Genomic DNA, 22703 nt, shown 5'->3' with positions numbered 1-22703 from the left:
CTTGTTTGAACACAAATAAGTGTTCAAACAAGTGTTTCATGCCATTTTAAATCCAAGATCATGTATTGACGTTAGCATTAGTATTATATTGTTATTATTATTATTATTATTATTATTGTTAGTAGTAGTAGTAGTAGTAGTAGTAGTAGTAGTAGTAGTAGTAGTAGTATTAGTAGCTCTAGTTGCATTACAATTGCAAACAATTAGATTTAGACATTACAATAAATTTACCAGACTTACATATATTTTCTATATATTCAAAATATTTGGTCTTTAATATTGTGTCAATTTCTTTGTCTGTCTGTCTCTCTGTCTGTCTGTCTGTCTGTCTGTCGGTCTGTCTGTCTGTCTCTCTCTCTTTCTCTCTCTGTATGTCTCCGTCTCTCTCTCTCTCTCTCTCTCTCTTTCTCTCTCTCTCTCTCTCACTTTCTCTCTATATGTCTGTCTCGGTCTCTCTCTCTCTCCCTCTGTCTCTCTCTCTGTCTCTCTCTTTGTCTCTGTCTCTGTGTCTCTCTCTCTGTCTCTGCCTCTCTCTCTTGTCATTGTGCTCATGCATGCCACATTTTCATGTTAACCCTTATATGTTGATAGGGATTTGTTTTCTTTGATTACACTTTGCTACTTTACTCAAGATTGTGTTTGTCACACATTGATGGTTGGCAGACTTTCCGACGTTCATCTGAAGCACATGTGGTTTATCATGTCTGCTTTATATTAGTTGAAATGATAAGCTGACGAGTGGATTACAATCAAAGAGTACCTCACTGCCCTACATCTGATATAACTGTAATGTATAAGATGTCCATTATATATGTTGTAATCGGCTGAGAATCCAGAGGAGGAAGACATTCAGTTAGTGTGGAACTGGGGAGGGGGACAGAGGGAAGGGGGTGTTGTGATTGGCCAGTGTATGTAGGAGGAATCCACCCATTTTGGGAATACACCATGAACCCGATCCAGCACGCTTCTTCACCTTTAGTTGTACCTTGTTTCCAAGTGATAATAAAGTCCTGTGTCTCCCCGTCAGGCATGGCTATGTCCGCAGGGAGGCTGAGGGCGCTGCGGTGCTGGCTGTGGCTGCAGACCCTGGGTCTGCTGCTGGCTCAGCTCGTCATCAGCAACGTCTGCAGGTCTCTGATCACCATGACGGACGGCTTCCACACGCTCTACCTCTTCATGCACATGTCCGTCTTCCTCCACGCCCGGCACAGAGCGGGCGACGGCACCACGGAGTCCGCTCCTACATCCCCCCCTACCTCACCTCCTACCTCACCTCCTACGTCACCTCCTACGTCACCTCCTACCTCACCTTCTATGTCACCTCCTACCTCACCTCCTACCTCACCTCCTTCCTCCTCTCCCCGACCTCCGACCCCTGATCTGAAGGCTGATTCGGGTCGACGTCCCGAGGGCGGCTTGGGCCCGCCCCCCCCCGGCTCCGGGCTGTCCTACCCAGCGATGAGGACCCAGAGTGTGGAGGTGTTCTCCTCAGCGCTCTGCCTGGCCACTCTGTGCGGGACCTACTTCCTGGAGGTGCTCCCTCAGATCATGGAGCCCACGGAGAAGCGCTTCCCGCTGGTGTCCACGGTGGTGGGGGTGCTCAGCGTCCTCCACAACGCCCTGGTGCTGGGCCTGACCTGGGCCCGTCTGCCGGGTGGCGGACCGGACCACGGAGCCATCGGACGGGGTAACCTCCCATCCTCCATGAAGCAGCTTCTACATGTGGTGACTCAGCCTGTGATAGGATGATAGCGTCCTCAGTGGGAGGCCGGTGTGGTGTTGATGCAGCTGGGAGATCTATCACATACCTCTTCCTGTTTGTCTCCACTCCTCTGCTCTGACCCCTGGAGCAGCGGAGACAGGAGGAGGAGAGCCAGGGCGTGGCGGGGCCGAGGCCGGCCGAGCCGCCTCCCACTGGGCCGACGCGCTCGTCTTCTCCAACCCTGGCGCTCTCGCTGCTCTGGAGCCCGATGCCAGGGAGCCCCGTCAGGACCTGGGTACACTGGTCCCCGGAGGACCCCCCGGGCCGGGTAAAGAACCCCCATCCGGTGTGGGACGTGTCCTAGACGATCACGTCCTGTTCCCCTCACAGCGGGCGGCTTGAGGCGGGTCCTGATGGCTGCTGTTTGTTTGTCATTCTGCAGCCTCTGAGGACCGAGTGCCGAGCAGCCGGTCTGACGGGCACCCTGACGGGGGGGGATATGGGCGTCTCCGGGCGGCAGCGGCGTTCCCCGCGCTGTTCCCCGCGGTTCTGGCGGTGGTCCAGGGGCTGCTTCTGATGCTGGCCGCCCCACAGTGCGCTCCCGCGTCTCTGAGCTGCACCTCCCTGGTCCATCTGGACGTGGCTTTCTCCATGCTGGCCATCGCCGTGCTGCTGGTCGGCGCCGGGCCACAGGTCAGAGGAGCCACTCGCTCGTTTTATAGTTTGGTCAAAATAAATACGATAAATGTCGTAAATCCAAAGCGCGGTCAATCACCCTCCCTACACCAGGTGTACCGATACGGCCTGCTGCTGCTGCAGGCTAGTCCGGCCAGCGTGTCCATGTCAGATCTCAAGGGGGAGATCTCCCGTGTCCCGGGAGTCCAGTCTCTGCACGACTTCCATGTATGGCAGCTGACAGAAACGCGAAGCGTGGCGTCCGTGCACGTACGGTGCCAAGATGGCTTCCAGAAACACCGGTGAGCCCGCCACGCTGCGTCCCTGATTAGAATAAAATGACACCGAACTACCAGGTATATATAAAGTACATGTTCTACAAGGTATATATAAACTCAGTGTTCTACCCGGTATATATAAACTCAGTGTTCTACCAGGTATATAAACTACATGTTCTACAAGGTATATATAAACTCAGTGTTCTACCAGGTATATAAACTACATGTTCTACAAGGTATATATAAACTCAGTGTTCTACCAGGTATATAAACTCAGTGTTCTACCAGGTATATATAAACTTAGTGTTCTTTCAGGTATATATAAACTCAGTTTTCTTTGAGGTATATAAACTACATGTTCTACCAGCTATATGAACTCAGTGTTCTACCAGGTATGTATAAACTCAGTGTTCTACCAGCTATATAAACTCAGTGTTCTTTCAGGTATATATAAACTCAGTGTTCTACCAGGTATATACAAACTCAGTGTTCTTTCAGGTACATATAAACTCAGTGTTCTACCAGGTATATATAAACTCAGTGTTCTACCAGGTATATATAAACTCAGTGTTCTTTCAGGTATATATAAACTCAGTGTTCTACCAGGTATATATAAACTCAGTGTTCTACCAGCTATATAAACTCAGTGTTCTTTCAGGTATATATAAACTCAGTGTTCTACCAGGTATATATAAACTCAGTGTTCTACCAGGTATATATAAACTCAGTGTTCTTTCAGGTTTATATAAATTCAGTGTTCTACCAGGTATATATAAACTCAGTGTTCTTTCAGGTATATAAACTCAGTGTTCTTTCAGGTATATAAACTACATGTTCTACCAGCTATATAAACTCAGTGTTCTACCAGGTATATATAAACTCAGTGTTCTACCAGCTATATAAACTCAGTGTTCTTTCAGGTATATATAAACTCAGTGTTCTACCAGGTATATATAAACTCAGTGTTCTTTCAGGTATATATAAACTCAGTGTTCTACCAGGTATATATAAACTCAGTGTTCTACCAGGTATATATAAACTCAGTGTTCTTTCAGGTATATATAAACTCAGTGTTCTACCAGCTATATAAACTCAGTGTTCTACCAGCTATATAAACTCAGTGTTCTACCAGGTATATATAAACTCAGTGTTCTTTCAGGTATATATAAACTCAGTGTTCTACCAGCTATATAAACTCAGTGTTCTTTCAGGTATATATAAACTCAGTGTTCTACCAGCTATATAAACTCAGTGTTCTACCAGCTATATATAAACTCAGTGTAATTTCAGGTATTTATAAAGTCAGTGTTCTTTCAGGTATATATAAAGTCAGTGTTCAATTCAATTCAATTCAATTCAATTCAATTCAATTTTATTTGTATAGCCCTTAATCACCATTACAGTCTCAAAGGGCTTAACAAGTCAAATATTTATGACACCCCCCTTTACCCAAGCCCCCACAAGGGCAAGAAAAAACTCCCTTGAAATTACCAAGGAAGAAATCTTGAGAAGAAACGCATAGTGGGGGATCCTTCTTCCAGGGATGGTCAGGAGTGCAATGGGTGCCATAATTGACATACAGGTAAATACATGCACAAAATTGGTGATGTGGTGCTGGCCGGTTGACCATGAGGAGAGTCCAGGCATCCAGTCCAGTCACCGCAACACGCTAGAACAGACAGAATAGTGAATTAGAACGGAACAGTACATAGCGGGAATGTATACTGCATTAACAACACAAACAACCAGAGTGGTCTTCACTTCGCATTTTCACAATCGTTTTCACAATCCTATGTTCCAAATGCAAGATCGTAGAGGTGCGTTTTGAGCTTTCCTTTGAATAGCTCCACAGAGTCAGCTTCCCTGATCACTTGTGGCAGCCTATTCCATAGGAAGGGGGCTCGATAGGCAAACGCTCTCTGTCCGGCCGATTTCTTTTTAACCTTCGGCAGTGAAAGAAGGCCAGCTCCCGAAGACCGGAGGGACCGAGAAGGACTATAAGGAATGATCAGGTCCTTCAGGTAGGATGGAGAAGATCCATGCACGGGTTTATAGGTTAGCAGTAGCACCTTAAAGTCCGATCTGAAAGTTATTGCGGTTAGGGTTAGTGCAGAGAGGCGAGAATAGGTGTGATATGATCAAACCTTCTCGTTCTGGTCAGCAGTCTAGCTGCAGCATTCTGTACAAGCTGTAGACTTTTTGTGGTAGATTTTGGTAGTCCCGAGAACAGTGCATTGCAATAATCCAGTCTTGATGAAACAAATGCATGAATCAGTGTCTCTGCATCCGCTGCAGATAACATTGGTCTGATTCTTGCAATGTTTCTCAGATGAAAAAAGGCAATTCTAGTTATGCTTCTAACATGTTGGTTGAAGCACAGTTGAGGGTCGAACAGGACCCCAAGATTCTTGACTGATGCACTCTGTAGGATGGCGAGTCCATCCAACCACAGTGAGACATCCTCAAACTCTCTCCGGTCCCGCTTCGAGCCGATAATTATCAGCTCTGTCTTCCCAGTGTTAAGCTGGAGGAAGTTTTGTGACATCCAGCCCCTCACCGCAGCTAGACAGGACTCAACCCTCTGGATCTGGGGCGAGTTCCCTGAATCCACTGGAATGAAGAGCTGGGTGTCATCCGCGTAGCAGTGGAAACTAATTCCGAAGCTGCGGATAACGTCGCCCAAGGGAAGCATATAAATTGCAAAAAGTAATGGGCCAAGGACCGACCCTTGTGGTAAGCCAAAGCGTAGTTTGCAGTGTTTTGATTCTGAACCCTCATGGAGCACAAATTGGGTTCTATCTGTGAGGTACGATTCAAGCCAACCAAGAGCCGTACCCCCGAAACCAACATAGTGCTCAAGACGGTGAAGAAGAATGCTATGGTCGATCGTGTCGAACGCAGCACTCAGGTCCAGCAGCACAAGCATTGAGCTTGTGTTTTTATCCAAGGCAAGAAGGATGTCATTTACAACTCTTGTAACAGCAGTTTCAGTTGAGTGGAAATTCCTGAACCCTGACTGGAAAGGTTCGAAGAGATTGTTCCTCGTCAGATAATCGACGATTTGCTTTGCTACAATCCTTTCCTGTACCTTGGACAGGAAGGTCAGGTTCGATATAGGCCGATAGTTCCTGACTAAGTCAGGGTCTAGGCCAGGCTTTTTGAGTAGCGGTTTTATCACCGCAGCCTTGCAATTGGAGGGAACAATTCCTGTTGAAAGCGAAAGATTCATAAGCGAGAGGATAGTAGGCCCCACAGTTGGAAGAAGTTCTTTAAGAACCTTGGAAGGGAGAGGATCCAACATACAAGTTGTTGGTTTCGATGCCTTTATCACCTTTTCAAGTTCCACCAGAGGAATTGCCTTGAACTCCAAGAAAGTTGCGTCAGAATTCCCCATCCTAATAGGCAGGACCCCATCCTGCCCCACAGGATGTGTAGGACAAGCTGTACGGCAAGCATCAATTTCCTCTCTTATCGATTGAATCTTATTCACAAAGAAATCCATGAATTCACCTGCCATGATGGAAGAACTTACTGTCTCAGTCTGATTCTGAGTCAGACTCTTCACCGTGTCAAAAAGAAACTTGGGATTGTTTCTATTCAAGTTGATGATACGGGAAAAGTAGGCGTTCCTGGCAGTAGTCAGCGCACCCTTATAGGTGAGCAGACTGTTGTGCCATTCAAGATGAAAGACCTCAAGTTTAGTCGAGCGCCATTTGCGTTCAAGGATTCTGCAGCTTCGCTTCATAGTGCGCGTTTCTGCATTAAACCAGGGAGCTGGTTTTTTCAATGATCGTTTTTTAATTACGAGCGGGGCAACTGAATCAATGGCAGCAGACAGGGCAGCGTTGAGGTCATCAGTAAGGCAGTCCACAGAACCCCTATAGTTACAAAGAGGAGCAAGTGAACGGGGTAACTTATCTGCCATCGCTGTAATGGTTGCAGGTGTGATGCGGCGACAGCTGAAAGTAGCCTGCTGATCGTTGCAGGTGCAGGGTACCACCACCTGGAAAGTGAGCAAATAATGGTCTGATAAAGCTGAGGTGTAGGGAGAGACCACTAGCTGTGAGATGTCTACACCGCGGGTCAAAACGAGGTCCAGCGTGTTTCCACCGATGTGGGTTGGGTGCTGGACGAGCTGTTTGAAGCCAAGCGTATCTGTAATGGACAGAAAAGCCCTTGCGAGGGCATCAGATGGGTTATTCACATGAATGTTGAAATCCCCAATGAGCAAAATATTGTCTGAATATGTAGCCAGATCAGCTGCAAAGTCAGAAAACGCATCAACAAAAAGTGAATACGGTCCTGGGGGACGGTATACTATAGCTGAAACGAAAGAGTCTGGAACTCGTTTCGCTTGTCGGGGAGCTGAGGAGCAGAACGCAAGCACCTCAAAGGATCTGAATGTATATCTATTCTTTGGCTTTAAGTTAAGCTTAGAATTAGATATCAGGGCTACTCCACCACCTTTCTTAATTTCTCTAGATACTTGAGCGCTGACGTAATTGGGGGGAGTAGCTTCGTTTAGGGCTAGAAACTCATCTGGTTTTAACCAGGTTTCACAAAGGCCCAGTATGTCGATCTTATTATCAACAATTAGATCATGGACCAAGAGCGCCTTAGATGAAAGCGACCTTATATTCATGAACCCTATTCTGAGTGCTTCCATTTTATTATTTTCAGAGGGAGTCCGATTAACACTCAGCTCTGAAGCGATCAAGGGGATGGTGCGATTTCGACATACTGGTCGCGGCCCTTGCCTGCGGGTTTTACACCTCAAGACAGTGCGAGGCCGCACCACCGTACATATAGGAACAGCGTTATTTTCAGAGGGAGTCTGGTTAACACTCAACTCTGATAAGATTGGCGCAATAAATACACCTTCCTGATAAACTGGATCAGCTAACCTGTTGCTAGCAGGTTTGCTAAGCTCCTGCAACCCAGCGTGCTGTTATTGGATGAGTCACGCCTGGATAAGACATCTGTCTATGTTTTTTGACATAATTGAGGCGCCTAACCCAGTAGGGTGTAGGCCGTCTCTCATGAGCACACCAGGGCGGCCCCACAAAGAGGGCCAGTTATCAATGAAACCAAAGCCCTGCTCCGAACTAAATCGTGCCAGCCAGCGATTTAGAGACAGTAATCTACTATAGCGCTCATCATTACCCTTATCGGGTAGAGGGCCAGAGAGGATTAATCGATGCCGACACATCTTTCTGGCGAAGTCACAAAGCCTAGCTATGTTACTTTTTGTGACCTCAGTTTGTCTCGTCCTAGCATCGTTGGTGCCGACATGAACTACAATGTTGTCGAAAGTAGTGTCGGTGTTTGCCAGCACCCTAAGATTAGCTTCAATGTCGGGAGCCCTGGCCCCGGGTAGGCAAATCATTTTTGCTGGCGAGTGTAGTCTAACTTTACGTGTAACAGAGTCGCCTATGACTAGCGTTTTTACCCCCGAAAAGGACTTGCGAGGCAGGCTACTGACAGCACTCTGCCTCGCAGGTGGTGCTGCCGACAGAATTGCCTTGACGGAGTCGCTGCTAACGATAGCGTTAGCTCTACGAGTCCGCCTGGCGGGTCTCTTCTCTGTACTTTCTGGAGCATCTGTGTTCTTTCAGGTATATATAAACTCAGTGTTCTTTCAGGTATATATAAACTTAGTGTTCTACCAGCTATATAAACTCAGTGTTCTACCAACTATATATAAACTCAGTGTTCTACCAGGTATATATAAACTCAGTGTTCTACCAGCTATATAAACTCAGTGTTCTTTCAGGTATGTATAAACTCAGTGTTCTACCAGGTATTTATAAACTCATTGTTCTTTCAGGTATATATAAACTCAGTGTTCTACCAGGTATATTTAAACTCAGTGTTCTTTCAGGTATATATAAATTCAGTGTTCTACCAGGTATATATAAACTCAGTGTTCTTTCAGGTATATATAAACTCAGTGTTCTTTCAGGTATATATAAACTCAGTGTTCTACCAGGAATATATAAACTCAGTGTTCTTTCAGGTATATATAAACTCAGTGTTCTACCAGGTATATATAAGCTCATTGATCTTTCAGGTATATATAAACTCAGTGTTCTTTCAGGTGTGGTGATCTGATAGCAGCCGTCACCAAGGTCTTTCAGGGCTTCGGGATCAGCTGCTGCACCATCCAGCCAGAGTTCCCCCCCCCTCCGGCCCTGGGCTCTGCTCCTGCCGACAGGGCCCACGGCAGCGCTCCCCCGGGGCCCCCAAACAGGGCCTGTGGGCTGGCCTGTGGGGCGGCCTGTCAGGAGAAGATGTGCTGCTCTCCAAGAGAAGAACTGTGACAGCGCCCCCCACTGGAGGAAGAAGAGCTCATCGAGAACGTCTCTCTAGTCGAATAGTGATTGAACATAACAGTAAACATATTAACTGAAGAATAGGGTCGTAGGTATGCTATAGCAGAGAATTTTTCTAATCCCTGAGCCTTAGGGTTACGCTTTAGACTGGACTCAAACCAACAACCTCTGCCTGAGGGCCCAGTGTCTTTCCTATTACACCACTGGGGAATTTACTGGTGCAGGCTTAGGGTCATGATGGGGCTAGGATGTGTTTAGGCTTTAATAAAGTATGCATATTTTGTGTATAGTTTAGAGATTCTATTTGTTTGCATTTATATATTAAAGGAAATAAAATTAATTGTCTCTCATTCTCTCTTAATGTGTACTGCTATACTACTGTACTTTAATACTATAACGTATATTCTGTATACCAGCATCAACCAAGAATACCCAATACTAAAGTTGATTGCCAACAATCATGTAATTATTTTACAATTTTTTTAACATCATGGCAAAAGCAAATGCATGACTGTCAAATAAGCCAAACATAATTGTACAATTATGATTCAGATTTGGGAAATTTCTGAAAGATAAAAAATTACATCAAGAAGGCTCCGACGATACAATACAGGGGTAAATGCACCTTGATCAAAAATATGTTAATATTAATATGACACCAGTCAAAGGTCTACCTATGACTCAGGTATCTGACGCCTCTTTTTGTTCTCAGATGGCCAATAGACATCAAGCTAATTTGCATGTTCCCGAGTATCCTTGCTATTTCTCGCACTTGTGTTATGAAGTCATCGAAACATCTATACCGGATATTCACCGTCAATGTTTTCTAAGGGGATTTTACGATTTACATTTATTCTAGCCAAGGTGTGTAAAACAGACCGGGAACCAGTTAGCACCATAAGAGGGACATCACTACCACAGATGATGTATAAATGGAAGTCAGACGTCTGCCTTCTATGCCCGGATGACCCTCGGTGGTCCGGGGTGCAGGCTTCAAACCTGTAGCTGCTTAGCGGCAGAGTGGTTCAATTCCACCTTTCGGGCGGGATGCCACCTTTTCCATTATCATTTCTCTCTTATGTTTACCATTTATTATTGGTGGAAATAAGTCAACATCATCCCACTGCGGCATCGCTATCAGTGTTGCCATATTGGGCCAGATTTCCCGCCCAATCTGGCTGAAGCGTATTACATGGGGACTATGTAAGTCAGGGTGAATGAGGTGTAAGCAAACTGAAATCTAAACAATAGTTGTTTAATTATTGAAAAGCGATGGGATCGTAAACTTTTAATGATCACACACCTATACTTTCCAACGCCCATGCGCGAACTCGACTTGGCCCGGAAACACTAAAGACGACCGCTTCAGCGGCCAATCATCAGCAAGAATTTCAGCTCAGCCAATCATCGCATAGCTTGCTTCGGTGGGCTGGTTTGATAAATACGGAAGTGTTCCATGTGTGCGGGAGGCTGTGTGTCCTTGGTTGTAAGGTAATCATGCAAAAACGTTGATGTTATGAAATCTATGATGATTTTGAATCTTTTTAGTCTATGACATGAATGGTGATCAATGTGCTTCCTCGATGGTATGCTCTGTCCGTTGCTGTCCATCATAGAGCCACATAAAATGTTTAATATCCTTTAACCTACGAGGATTATTCGCTACTGCTTGACAGCAAGAGAACCAAGCTGTTGACCTGCAGCATAAATTCAATATGTATTATTATTATTATTATTATTATTATTATTATTATTATTATTATAGTGTTATCATTATTGTTTGCGAGCAGTTTTCCATAGTTAAGTTGTTCAATCATATTGATTAAATCCATATCAATTGTTATGTATTTTGGTGTAAGTCTTCCACCTCTTAAACAAAGACTGAATATATAATGTTTCCCTGAATGAAACCCTTTCAAGCTTTCTTCCGATGTTTATTATACGTTCATGAGAATGTCGGTTGCATTGGAATATGTTTTGGTTGAGCAGCATTGAGTAGCACATCATGACAGTGAAATAAAGGAAGACGATGGCACGTCTTGGCTTAACGTTAGTTTTAACTTTACTGTGACCCTTCTCAGCAGGTAGTCCTGAGCAGTTAGGGTTAGGGTCTAAGGCCTGACGCAGAGCCATGCCGCTCCACAAGTATGCTCCCAAGCTGTGGGACGCCATGAAGCTGAAGCAGGGCATCCACGCCCGCCTGCCCCAGCACTACCTCCGGGCCCTTGAGCCCCGGGAGCCCACTCCGGTCCACTGGAGGCCCCTGGGGGTCAAGTACAGAGCCAACCCCACCACGGGGCTCAAAGAACGGGTCCAGGACGTCCCCATCCCCATCTACTACCCGCCGCAGTCCCAGGACGGCCTGTGGGGAGGCGAGGGCTGGATCTCAGGCTTCAGATACGCCAACAATGACAAAGTGAGCAGCTACTAATTACTTTATTCAAGTCATTTGAATCAGTTAACGTAAATGTTTCTTTTTAAAGGGTAATTCCGGTGTAAAATGGATTTGGGGTATGTTTTGCACGATAATGAGTTAAAACGTTCGTTTTGGAGCACAAAAAACGCATATAGACGCTTTCTTCAGTTGGCTGTTTTCAGCCGATTCTATCAAAACGCTATAAACTTGCAACGATGGGGGCACTGGTTATGGTAAAAACTAAATCGCTATTTTAAATCACTTAAAAGCCTAAAAGTAGCCCAACACTTCTTTGGTAGTATAATAAGGGTCTTAACATATAAAACGAGGCATTGATAACTTTGTAAGTGTACAGATTGTTTATTAAAAAGGACATTTTATACACACAATACCATCGGTAGTTCACCCGTCGACGCCGTTTTGTTTTTAAGTCTCGTTAAGTAGATTGGCGAACACAGAGCTCGCGTGTTGCTGACGGAAGTCACAATCTCTGTGTTCGTCAATCTACCTATCGAGTCTTAAAAACAAGATGGCGAAAACGGGTGATCTACTGATGGTATTGTGTGTATAAAATGTCCTTTTAATAAACAATCTGAATCGGCTAAAAACAGCCAGTTGAAGAAAAAGCGTCTATATGCGTTTTTTGTGCTCCAAAACGAACGTTTCAACTCGTTATCATACAAAACATATCCCAAATCCACTTTACACTGGAATTACCCTTTAAGGGTTAGGGAATCAAACCTTCAGGTAAATTGTTTTTATTTAGATAAACTCAAAGTTATTTTAGTTTTTAAAAGTTATTATTTTCATGAATAGCAGCAACTCGCCCTCATTTTTCACATCCTTTTGACACTCCTCCTTTGTCCTTCCCAAGATGTCTAACCGTGTGAAGAAGCTGTGGAAACCGCAGCTGCTGAAGAGGGAGCTATACAGCGAGATACTGGACCACAAGTTCACCATCACCGTCACCCCGCGCACCCTGGACCTCATCGACGCCGCCTACGGCTTTGATCTGTACATTCTCAAGGTAAGCACTAACCCTAGCCCTACGGCTTTGATCTGTACATTCTCAAGGTAAGCGCTAACCCTAGCCCTACGGCTTTGATCTGTACATTCTCAAGGTAAGCTCTAGGGCTGCAACAACGAATCGGTTGGTTCATGGTTCATGCACGCCCACAGCAAGCTTTAGTGTGAGCGACCACAGCTTGTATTTTGGCCATATCTTAACACTGGACTGTAGGCCTATATAAAAGTGTTGTACCTTCACTGTCTTTGGGTTAAAAAATCTCCTTCAACTCACTCTGTCTAGTCCAACCGTAAACTCGGTCAGCTGCTGCTGCTGCAGTCGGTGTGCAGACGGCCTCGAGCCGGCACCACGTGCATCAACAGTCATTCAAAGCAGCGGTAGTAATCACACAACCGGACGGTGTAGAAAGTCCCGTCAGTTTAAAATAGTAATCCAGTTTTTAAATCCATGTTAAAATCGGCAGGATATAGAGCTAGTTAGCTTAAAAAAAGTTGCAAACAGTGTCAAATGTGATGTGTTCAGGTCTGCTCAGTAATACGATTGATGTGTTCAAATGCAACACAAAAAAAAAGAAATTTGAGATTTCGGCGAAAACCTGTTTTCCCAAAAATATAAAATAGACAGTAAAGATGGAATTATGACCTGTTTAACATCCTATCTTGAACTATGATCATCTTATCAGCAATCAAAGCAATAATACAAGCTCTATTTCAAGGAGTCTCGAAAATGGTATCAATATCAATAAAAATTAACGATCTCCTGTCATCTGAGAGAAATTAAGATGATTTAATTTATTTTTAACCCTTAGTAGGCCTATTTACCGGTTAAAGATCTTATCGGTTGACTGGTTAACCATGGACATCCCTTATATATTGTATATATATAAATGAATATCATACATTGTATGTTTTTTTTGTTTTATTTATCCCAGATATATATATTTTTTTATCATTTAATATTACTTTTAATAGTTCCGGGACGTTGAAGCAATAACCTGGTGTTTTTACACTTCAATCTGCACTGTGAATTTGAAGTAATGTTCAGTTTTTGAATAAAGATGCGGCAATTACAAATGTTTCATTTTTTTTATCAGATTCATTGATTAATCGAAAAAATAATCGACAGATTAATCGATTATTAAAATAATCCTTGGTTGCAGCCCTAGTAAGCACTAACCCTACGGCTTTGATCTGTACATTCTCAAGGTAAGCGCTGAGTGTATACCGATACAGCATCTAGCATCGTAACTACTAACAGCACTTTTTCTTATTGAAGGGTTCTCTTACGATGACAGTAATATCGGTTCACTTACTGTCGACAATGTATTTTTACATGTAGACATTTGCACATTTACATTTATAATTATAATAATACATTTGAATTCTTGTAGTCCAGTGAATTCTTATAGCATCCATGTTTTTCCGACTTGGTAGCTTGAGGACACGTAGGTCGGAGATGACTCGTTTCCCATTCCGACTTTCCACCTCCCACCGTTAACCTAGCAGCATTACACCGCACATGTTTGTGATGTTCTTTGCCTGTGTAGTCAAGGAGCTATAGTCCTGTGATGGTATCGGATCAGCACATAGACTTGCATACTCGCCGATACTGCATTTGAGGCAGTATCGGAGGAATATTTTCCGATACTGGTATCGGTATCAGAACAACTCTGGCTGTGGTGGGAAACTGGAAACAATACTGGTATCAGTATCGGAACAACTCTCGCTGGGGTGGGAAACTGGAAACAATGCGGCTCTCCCGGAGGAGCCCGTTGATGCGATGGGTCAACTGCTGCTCTTACAAGCAGTAAGGGTTAGTAACCCTAACCCCAACTAGTTACTAGAACCTAGCAATAACCCTAACCCTCAAGGCGATGGGTCCAATGCTGCTCTTACTAGCAGTTACTAGTTACTAACTAACCCTAACCCTAGTTACTAACTAACCCTAACCCTAACCCTAGTTACTAACTAACCCTAACCTTAACCCTCGAGGTGATGGGTCCACTGCTGCTCTTACTAGCAGTACCTAGTTACTAACTAACCCGAACCCTAACCCTAGTTACTAACTAACCCTAACCCTAGTTACTAACTAACCCTAACCCTATCCCTACTAACTAACCCTAACCCTAGTTCCTAACTAACCCTAACCCTAGTTCCTAACTAACCCTAACCCTAGTTACTAACTAACCCTAACCCTAACCCTAACAGTACCTGTTTTCAACGTCAACAAATTCAGGCAAAACAGACAAACAAATAATCGTGTAAGATCTGATGCTGTAAAATCCAATACACTAGCAAACAAAATGCCAATTCCTGTGATGCCAGTCTGAGTATTTGATTTGTAGTATTTCTGTAGGATGTAGTATTTGAGTATTTTATACTGTGTATGAACCTCATCAGACCTCAAAGGAAGACCTGAACTCCAAGCTGGGGATGGACCTGAAGAGGGCCATGCTGCTGAGGCTGGCTCGCAGAGAGACGGAGCTCTACCCCGGGGACCCCGTGAAGAGGACCACGGTCTACAGCAAATACAAGGTGTGTGAGGCTCCGCTGCACACTAATGTGTACTGGTCAGAGGGAACACAGCCATGAGGCATGGACACCCTCCCCTCAAGCATTGACATTGTCCTGTTGAAACACATCTTGTGTAAGTATAGTATAAAGCACAGTATAAAGCACAGCCAAGTGATGGGAATTAAGGATCTGTATACAGTGTTTTGTTAGCATGACACCTTTGTTTCTGGATGTGAACATCAACATGTGCTCTGGTGGTTCCCTGTGGCGAGCAGCAGTTTGAGGTCCCTGAGGAGGAGGCAGAGTGGCTGGGTCTGAACCTCGAGGAGGCTGTGGAGAAGCAGAGACAGCTGGAGCACAAGGTGAGCCCGTCTGGTGAACACTGACAACGGCGTGTTGCCAAGCTGCACTCTGTGGTATGGTGTATCAGGCCAACCTGCACACTGTACTGCCCTCCTGCCCACAGATACAGCATTTATACAGCAACACGCAAAAGCACATCGCTCAATACTGTGTAGCCTGTGTTGTTATGCTGTCCGCCTCCACACGGGGCAGTGTTAGAGCCTGTGTTGTTATGCTGTTCGCCTCCACACGGGGCAGTATTAGAGCCTGTGTTGTAATGCTGTCCGCCTCCACACGGGGCAGTGTTAGAGCCTGTGTTGTTATGCTGTCTGCCTCCACACGGGGCAGTGTTAGAGTCTGTGTTGTTATGCTGTCTGCCTCCACACGGGGCAGTGTTAGAGCCTGTGTTGTTATGCTGTCTGCCTCCACACGGGGGAGTATTAGCGTCTGTGTTGTCATGCTGTCTGCCTCCACACGGGGCAGTGTTAGAGCCTGTGTTGTTATGCTGTCTGCCTCCACACGGGGCAGTGTTAGAGCCTGTGTTGTTATGCTGTCTGCCTCCACACGGGGCAGTGTTAGAGCCTGTGTTGTTATACTGTCCGCCTCCACACGGGGCAGTGTTAGAGCCTGTGTTGTTATGCTGTCCGCCTCCACACAGGGCAGTATTAGAGCCTGTGTTGTAATGCTGTCCGCCTCCACACGGGGCAGTATTAGAGCCTGTGTTGTAATGCTTTCTGCCTCCACACGGGGCAGTGTTAGAGCCTGTGTTATGCTGTCCGCCTCCACACGGGGCAGTATTAGAGCCTGTGTTGTTATGCTGTCTGCCCCCACACGGGGCAGTGTTAGAGCCTGTGTTGTTATGCTGTCTGCCTCCACACGGGGCAGTGTTAGAGCCTGTGTTGTTATGCTGTCTGCCTCCACACGGGGCAGTGTTAGAGCCTGTGTTGTTATGCTGTCTGCCTCCACACAGGGCAGTATTAGAGTCTGTGTTATGCTGTCTGCCTCCACACGGGGCAGTGTTAGAGCCTGTGTTGTTATGCTGTCTGCCTCCACACGGGGCAGTGTTAGAGCCTGTGTTGTTATGCTGTCTGCCTCCACACGGGGCAGTATTAGAGTCTGTGTTATGCTGTCTGCCTCCACACGGGGCAGTGTTAGAGCCTGTCTTGTTATGCTGTTCGCCTCCACACGGGGCAGTGTTAGAGCCTGTGTTGTTATGCTGTCTGCCTCCACACGGGGCAGTATTAGAGTCTGTGTTATGCTGTCTGCCTCCACACGGGGCAGTGTTAGAGCCTGTGTTGTTATGCTGTCTGCCTCCACACGGGGCAGTGTTTCCTCCCCTCTGACGTGCCTCCCCTGGCCCCCAGGAGCCCGAGCCCCAGTTCAGAGGCTGCGTGGAGCAGCTGCTGAAGGAGCTCACCGTCCAGAAGCTGTCAGAGCCCACGCTCGTGGAGAAGAAGTGACCGCCGGAGCCGCCGCGTGGGCGCGCACGTGCATACACACACAGTAAGGACTTGTGTGTGTGTGTGTATGCGTGAGCGCGCACGTACACCTGCATACAGACTTATGTTGGCCAGTCAGGTTCCAGGTGGCCCCTGGCTCCCAGCCGGCCCTGAGGACGCGGTTCGTCCTGATGGCGTCTCCTCACTTTGTCCTGTACCGTCGCCATCTGTGTAAATAAAGCCTGGGATCAGTGTGGTCGCCTGTGCAACCAATTAAATATTGTTTTTTTAAGACCTTGTTTTGTGTATTTCTTCCAGTCAGTGTTGACGTTTTTATCCAGAAGCTCCGTGCTGCGTTGTCAGAGCTTTCTTCCTCCTCCGATAGGAGAGCCACTGTTCCCCCAACCACGTTGTAGAAAACGTTTCTCTTTTGGCTATTTCATTTAGCTATTTACCTGGAACAATAAAAAGAGAATATAAAACCATTATTTGGTCTATTATTTTTTCTTTATATACTACAAATAACCATACATAATCATACTAATTGTAAATATATGTTGGGCATTACAGATGATGTCAACGTCTAGGAGGGGGAGGTCCTTAGGACTGGAGGAGTTTCTGGGTTTCGTAGGGCGACCGCCCAGCAGAGACCCCCCAGCACAGACCCCCCAGCAGAGACCCCCCAGCACAGGGTCTGCTGGGCGGTCTCTGCTGGAGGTGTGACACTGAGGGACGGGAACGCAATGGCAGTTTGACGGGGAGTCCCCAGTCTAGGGTTAGGGTTAGGGGTCCCCAGTCTAGGGTTAGGGTTAGGGGTCCCCAGTCTAGGGTTAGGGTTAGGGGTCCCCAGTCTAGGGTTAGGGGTCCCCAGTCTAGGGTTAGGGTTAGGGGTCACCAGTCTAGGGTTAGGGTTAGGTTGAGGGTTAGTCTAGGGGGACTTGGACACTGATATATGATACATAATCTGAACTGGCGGCCATGTTGGAATTACCCCATGATGGAGGAAGGGGTGGGCCAAATTTTGGGGTGTAACAGAGCAACACCCCGCCACACCTAGGAACTGCTATGTGTTGTACTATATATCTACTATGAACTCATTGTGGAATTCCCACAACCCTTTATTTTCAGGAACAAAAAAAACATTTTCAATTTTTTATATTTATGTCATAAAACATAAGTATATTATGTAAGTACGTGACCTCGTTCATCTTCAGCTCAAAGGCGTGCTTCCTCAGACGGTTGTTCTGGAGGAGCAGGAAGAGGAGGAGGAGGAAGAGGAGGAGTGGGAGGAGCAGGAGGAAGAGGAGGAGAAGCAGGGGGAGAGGGAGGAGGAGGAGTGGGAGGAGGAGGAAGAGGAGTGGGAGGAGGAGGAGGAAGAGGAGGAGAAGCAGGGGGCCGGGAGGAAGAGGAGAAGCAGGGGGAGAGGGAGGAGCAGACAGAATTACAAATGGACGGATGGACAATGGAAGACATTATTGCGATGAGGTTTAGCTGAGGTTAGACGTCAGTGTAACAGTGAGGTCAGATCTCATGACCTGAGGGAACAACAGATGAATGCTGTCATGGCATCTGTCAAAACAATGTTTCACAAAATGTGTTCTAGTCGGTTTGTTTTCTTGAGCTGTGTTTGTGTGTTTGTATTCAGGTGTGCGTGTGCGTGTGTGTGTGTGTGTGTTAACCTCACTTCGGCCCATGCTTCCACTGCATCTCCATCTTCGTTGTTTCCGGCGTATCCCCATTCTGAGCTGTGGCTGTTGAAGTCTCCAATCACTGTCCTTGGTTTCCCAGATGACGGTATTGCTGGCATCAGGAAAGGTGTGGCAGGTGGGTTGTAGTCTGAGGTGAGGGTAAGTCCTCTGAGCTCAGCGGTTAGGACCTCAATGCTGTTTTCATCACTCTTTGGTGTTGATTCAACGATTGTCCCGTTTTTTGCAAGCATGCGCTTCCATGTATCTCATGTGGTCTTTCAATGAGGGTGGTCATGCGAGGGTTAGGGTTAGGTGAGTTTCTAGAAGGCAGAGAATATCACACTGATTATGGCTGATTATTGGCTACTGCCATTTTTTGGGCTTCTGGACATCATTTGTCTTTCGGCGTGGCTTCAAAGTGTTTGGTAGAAATCACAAGTAGTATTGGTGATATCAGTTGACAGGGATCGCGACGTGAACGCTTCTACCTTGATCCCCAGAGAAATGATGAGGGTCTTACTTCCCCTAGCCTTAACCTTAACCTCTCCTTTCCCCTGACCTTAACCTCTCCCTTCCCCGAACCCTGACCTTAACCTCTCCCTTCCTCTAGCCCTTACCTTAACCTCTCCCTTCCATAGCCCTAACCGTAGACTCTCCCTTCCTCTAGCCCTGACCTTAACCTCTCCCTTCCCCTAACCTTAATCTTAACCTCTCCTTTCCCCTAACCCTAATTTAACCGCTCCCTTCCCCTAACCCTGACCTTAACCTCTCCCTTCCTCTAACCCTGACCTTAACCTCTCCCTTCCCCTAACCTTAACCTTAGCCTCTCCCTTCCCCTAACCTTAACCTCTCCCTTCCTCTGACCTTAACCTCTCCCTTCCTCTAGCCCTAACCTTAACCTCTCCCTTACTCTAGCCCTTACCTTAACCCCTCCCTTCCCCTGACCTTAACCTCTCCCTTTCTCTAGCCCTTACCTTAACCCCTCCCTTCCCCTGACCTTAGCCTCTCCCTTCCTCTAGCCCTAACCTTAACCTCTCCCTTCCTCTAGCCCTAACCTTAACCTCTCCCTTCCTCTAGCACTGACCTTAACCTCTCCCTTCCTCTAACCTAAACCTCTCCCTTCCTCTAGCCCTTACCTTAACCTCTCCCTTCCCCTGACCTTAACCTCTCCCTTCCTCTAGCCCTAAACTTAACCTCTCCCTTCCCCGAACCCTGACCTCAACCTCTCCCTTCCTCTAGCCCTGACCTTAACCACTCCCTTCCTCTAGCCCTAACCTTAACCTCTCCCTTCCCCGAACCCTGACCTTAACCTCTCCCTTCCTCTAGCCCTAACCTTAACCTCTCCCTTCCTCTAGCCCTAACCTTAACCTCTCCCTTCCTCTAGCCCTAACCTTAACCTCTCCCTTCCTCTAGCCCTAACCTTAACGTCTCCCTTCCTCTAGCCCTAACCTTAACCTTTCCCTTCCTCTAGCCCTAACCTTAACCTCTCCCTTCCTCTAGCCTTAGCCTTAACCTCTCCCTAACCTTAACTGATAATGAACGGATTAAAGATGGGTGAGAAAGGTTGAAATGTTATTGTGTTCATGAGCCGTTGTAATAATAACATCATTACTGTTATGATTGGTTTAATGTTTTCATGTTAGCTGTGGTAATAATAATAACATCATTACTGTTATGATTGGTTTAATGTTTTCATGTTAGCTGTGGAAGTAATAATAACATCATCACTTTTATGATCCCATTAATGCTGTCCACCAGCCTGACCATTGAGTGCTTCTTTCTGGTTTCACTGGTTTCTTTCTGGTCTCACTGGCTTCTGTCTGGTTAGACCATTGTGACCTTTGCCCTGAAAGATCCTCATTCCATCTTTATATTGTTGTTTCCATGGTGACCTTTTACCTAATAACCGACTGGTTTTCCTTTCCCATCCCAGATGGTTGTGTTGGAAAGTGCCGCGGATCCCCCAGCAACCAGGATCACCATGACGACAAGGGACTCCGCCTCCCAGACGTGACCCCTGAGCTTTTTCTTCCCCCTCCCCCGTCCCAACTTAGGAAGGTGGAGCTCCATCTCTTTCCATCCATCAGGACCCCCACCTCTCCTCCATCAGGACCTCCACCTCTGCTCCATCAGGAACCCCACCTCTCCATCAGGACCCCCACCTCTCTTCCCCTTGAAGGACCTTTATGAAGATGGAGCTCCTCCTCCATCAGGACCTCCACCTCTCCGCCCGTCCCCTGGAAGACCTTTAAGAGGGTGGAGCTCCCATCAGTACCCCCACCTCTCCTCCATCAGGACCCCCACCTCTCCATCAGGACCCCCACCTCTCCACCATCAGGACCCCCACCTCTCCTCCATCAGGACCCCCACCTCTCCACCATCAGGACCTCCACCTCTCCGCCCGTCCCCTGGAAGACCTTTAAGAGGGTGGAGCTCCCATCAGGACCCCCACCTCTCCACCATCAGGACCCCCACCTCTCCTCCATCAGGACCCCCACCTCTCCACCATCAGGACCCCCACCTCTCCTCCATCAGGACCCCCACCTCTCCTCCATCAGGACCCCCACCTCTCCACCATCAGGACCCCCACCTCTCCACCATCAGGACCCCCACCTCTCCTCCACCAAGGGATGCTAGGAGGCCAGGAGGTGCAGGTGGAGCACACATGAGTAATAACACGTCGACAAGGAGGCTAACACAGTCCCACATGAGGACTCAAGTCCCGATCAATAATAAACAGTAAAAATTGTCACTGGATTCATCAGAACCGAAAGCAATAAGAAATAATAAACATTCTGCACAAAATACGACAAAGCAGTAAAAGCCAATGTCTTTGTAGTATTTTAAACCCCATTGCATTTATTCTTAATGCTCTTACAAATTAAAAGCAGTGTTTTTGTGTGTGTATGTGTGTGGCGCCTTTCGGAATGCCTGTCTGTAAAGGCTGCATCAAGGTGAGGAAGGAAAAAACACTGCTGGTGTTTATAACCTTTAATGCTATCAAACCATCAACAGCTGCAGTCATGCAGAACATTTTCCATTGACATCAGATTCATCAGAACATATTAAAGCACGCTGGGAAACAGCCAACAATACAGAAAAGAATAGTAAAAATAAGAGTATAAAACAAAACACTGGTGTAGGCCTCCGTGGGTAGTATTCTCAAACCCAATGTCAGTAGTCCTGTTTACTACGACTACTTGTTCATTTTTTTTTCTGCACAAAATACAACAAAGAGGTAAAAAGAAAATGATTATTTTTAAACCCCATTACATGAGTCGTTGTACATTTGTAGGCTTTGAAATTCACCGATGTCAGGATCGCAGAGTCGGTCACCAGCTTCCGCAAAAGACTCAAAACTCACCTGTTCAGAGTTCACCTCGACTCTGCATAGAAACCAATGCACAGCCACCATTTAATGTTGTACGTCCTGGCACTTGTACATTGCACTTATTCAAGGTACTTAATTGTGTAGCATCTACAGTAGCTGCTATCATTGCTTTACATGGGGAATGGGTTAGCCTAGCGATTGTAATACTTGCACTTGGCTCTATGAACATCTTTACTGTACCGACAGCGATATATTGTTTCACTTCTTATGACAAATGTACTTATTGTAACAAATGCTCTTATTGTAAGTCGCTTTGGATAAAAGCGTCTGATAAATGCCCTAAATGTGAATGTAAATGTAAAATTCAGAACTGTCTCTGTCATTGCTTATAGTGTGTGTGTGTGTGTGTGTGTGTGTGTGTGTGTGTGTGTGTGTGTGTGTGTGTGTGTGTGTGTGTGTGTGTGTGTGTGTGTGTGTGTGTGTGTGTGTGTGTGTGTGTGTGTGTGTGTGCCACCTTGCCGTGGCTCCTTTCTGAATAGCTGCCTGTAAAGGGTGTAGCAGGATCAGGAAGGAAGAAACACGAGAAACATTCAACCCAACAAGATGATTCATACGGTAAACATGCTGTTGTGTATCAAAGTCAATTACAACAAGTAAGAATTCAGTTGACGTAGTTCATTATTTGAATGATTTTTTTACTGTTTACTATATATTTTTTACTGTTTACTATTTTTACTGTAACGTATCATGGACAGTCTTTATATTTACTGTTTAATTGCAGGCTTTTGTGGACTACTGTGTGTTTCTAAAAAACATCTCTTATATCGCTTTAATTGTGCTGTGTGTGTGGGCCACCTTGTGTTGGCAGTTTTGTTAATACCTGCATGTAAAGGGTGTAACAAGATAAGAAGGAAGAAACACAAGAATAATCCAACCTTACAAGATGACTAATTGACGAGA

At 46.1% G+C, this 22703-nt stretch overlaps 2 protein-coding genes across 3 annotated transcripts; both read left to right on the top strand.

Annotated features, from left to right (window-relative positions):
* Nucleotides 1–1029: 1029 nt before the first annotated feature.
* LOC307072419 (uncharacterized protein) lies at nucleotides 1030–8975 on the top strand (the record flags this gene model as incomplete). The annotated part of the gene is made up of 5 exons (XM_079731710.1): nucleotides 1030–1687; nucleotides 1854–2030; nucleotides 2145–2395; nucleotides 2492–2679; nucleotides 8753–8975. 5 exons carry the CDS (start codon nucleotides 1030–1032, stop codon nucleotides 8973–8975), a joined length of 1497 nt encoding a protein of 498 aa, XP_079587836.1.
* A 1375-nt stretch (nucleotides 8976–10350) lies between these two features.
* On the top strand, nucleotides 10351–17209 carry mrpl28 (mitochondrial ribosomal protein L28). 2 transcript variants are annotated; one of them, XM_079732356.1, is made up of 6 exons: nucleotides 10351–10478; nucleotides 11069–11403; nucleotides 12278–12430; nucleotides 14830–14964; nucleotides 15219–15305; nucleotides 16650–17209. In XM_079732356.1, exons 2-6 carry the CDS (start codon nucleotides 11119–11121, stop codon nucleotides 16743–16745), a joined length of 756 nt encoding a protein of 251 aa, XP_079588482.1. In that variant the 5' UTR covers nucleotides 10351–10478; nucleotides 11069–11118; the 3' UTR covers nucleotides 16746–17209. The 2 variants fall into 2 exon arrangements, with proteins under 2 accessions (XP_079588482.1, XP_079588483.1); XM_079732357.1 differs by having other exon boundaries at nucleotides 10452–10478; nucleotides 11072–11403.
* The last annotated feature ends 5494 nt before the right edge of the window (nucleotides 17210–22703 follow it).

The sequence above is a fragment of the Pollachius pollachius genome, assembly GCF_949987615.1.
Source record: "Pollachius pollachius genome assembly, chromosome: 3".
In the NCBI taxonomy this organism is placed as follows: Eukaryota; Metazoa; Chordata; class Actinopteri; order Gadiformes; family Gadidae; genus Pollachius; species Pollachius pollachius.
Note: the sequence above shows the minus strand (reverse complement) of the source record. Positions and strands in the feature narration are given on the sequence as shown.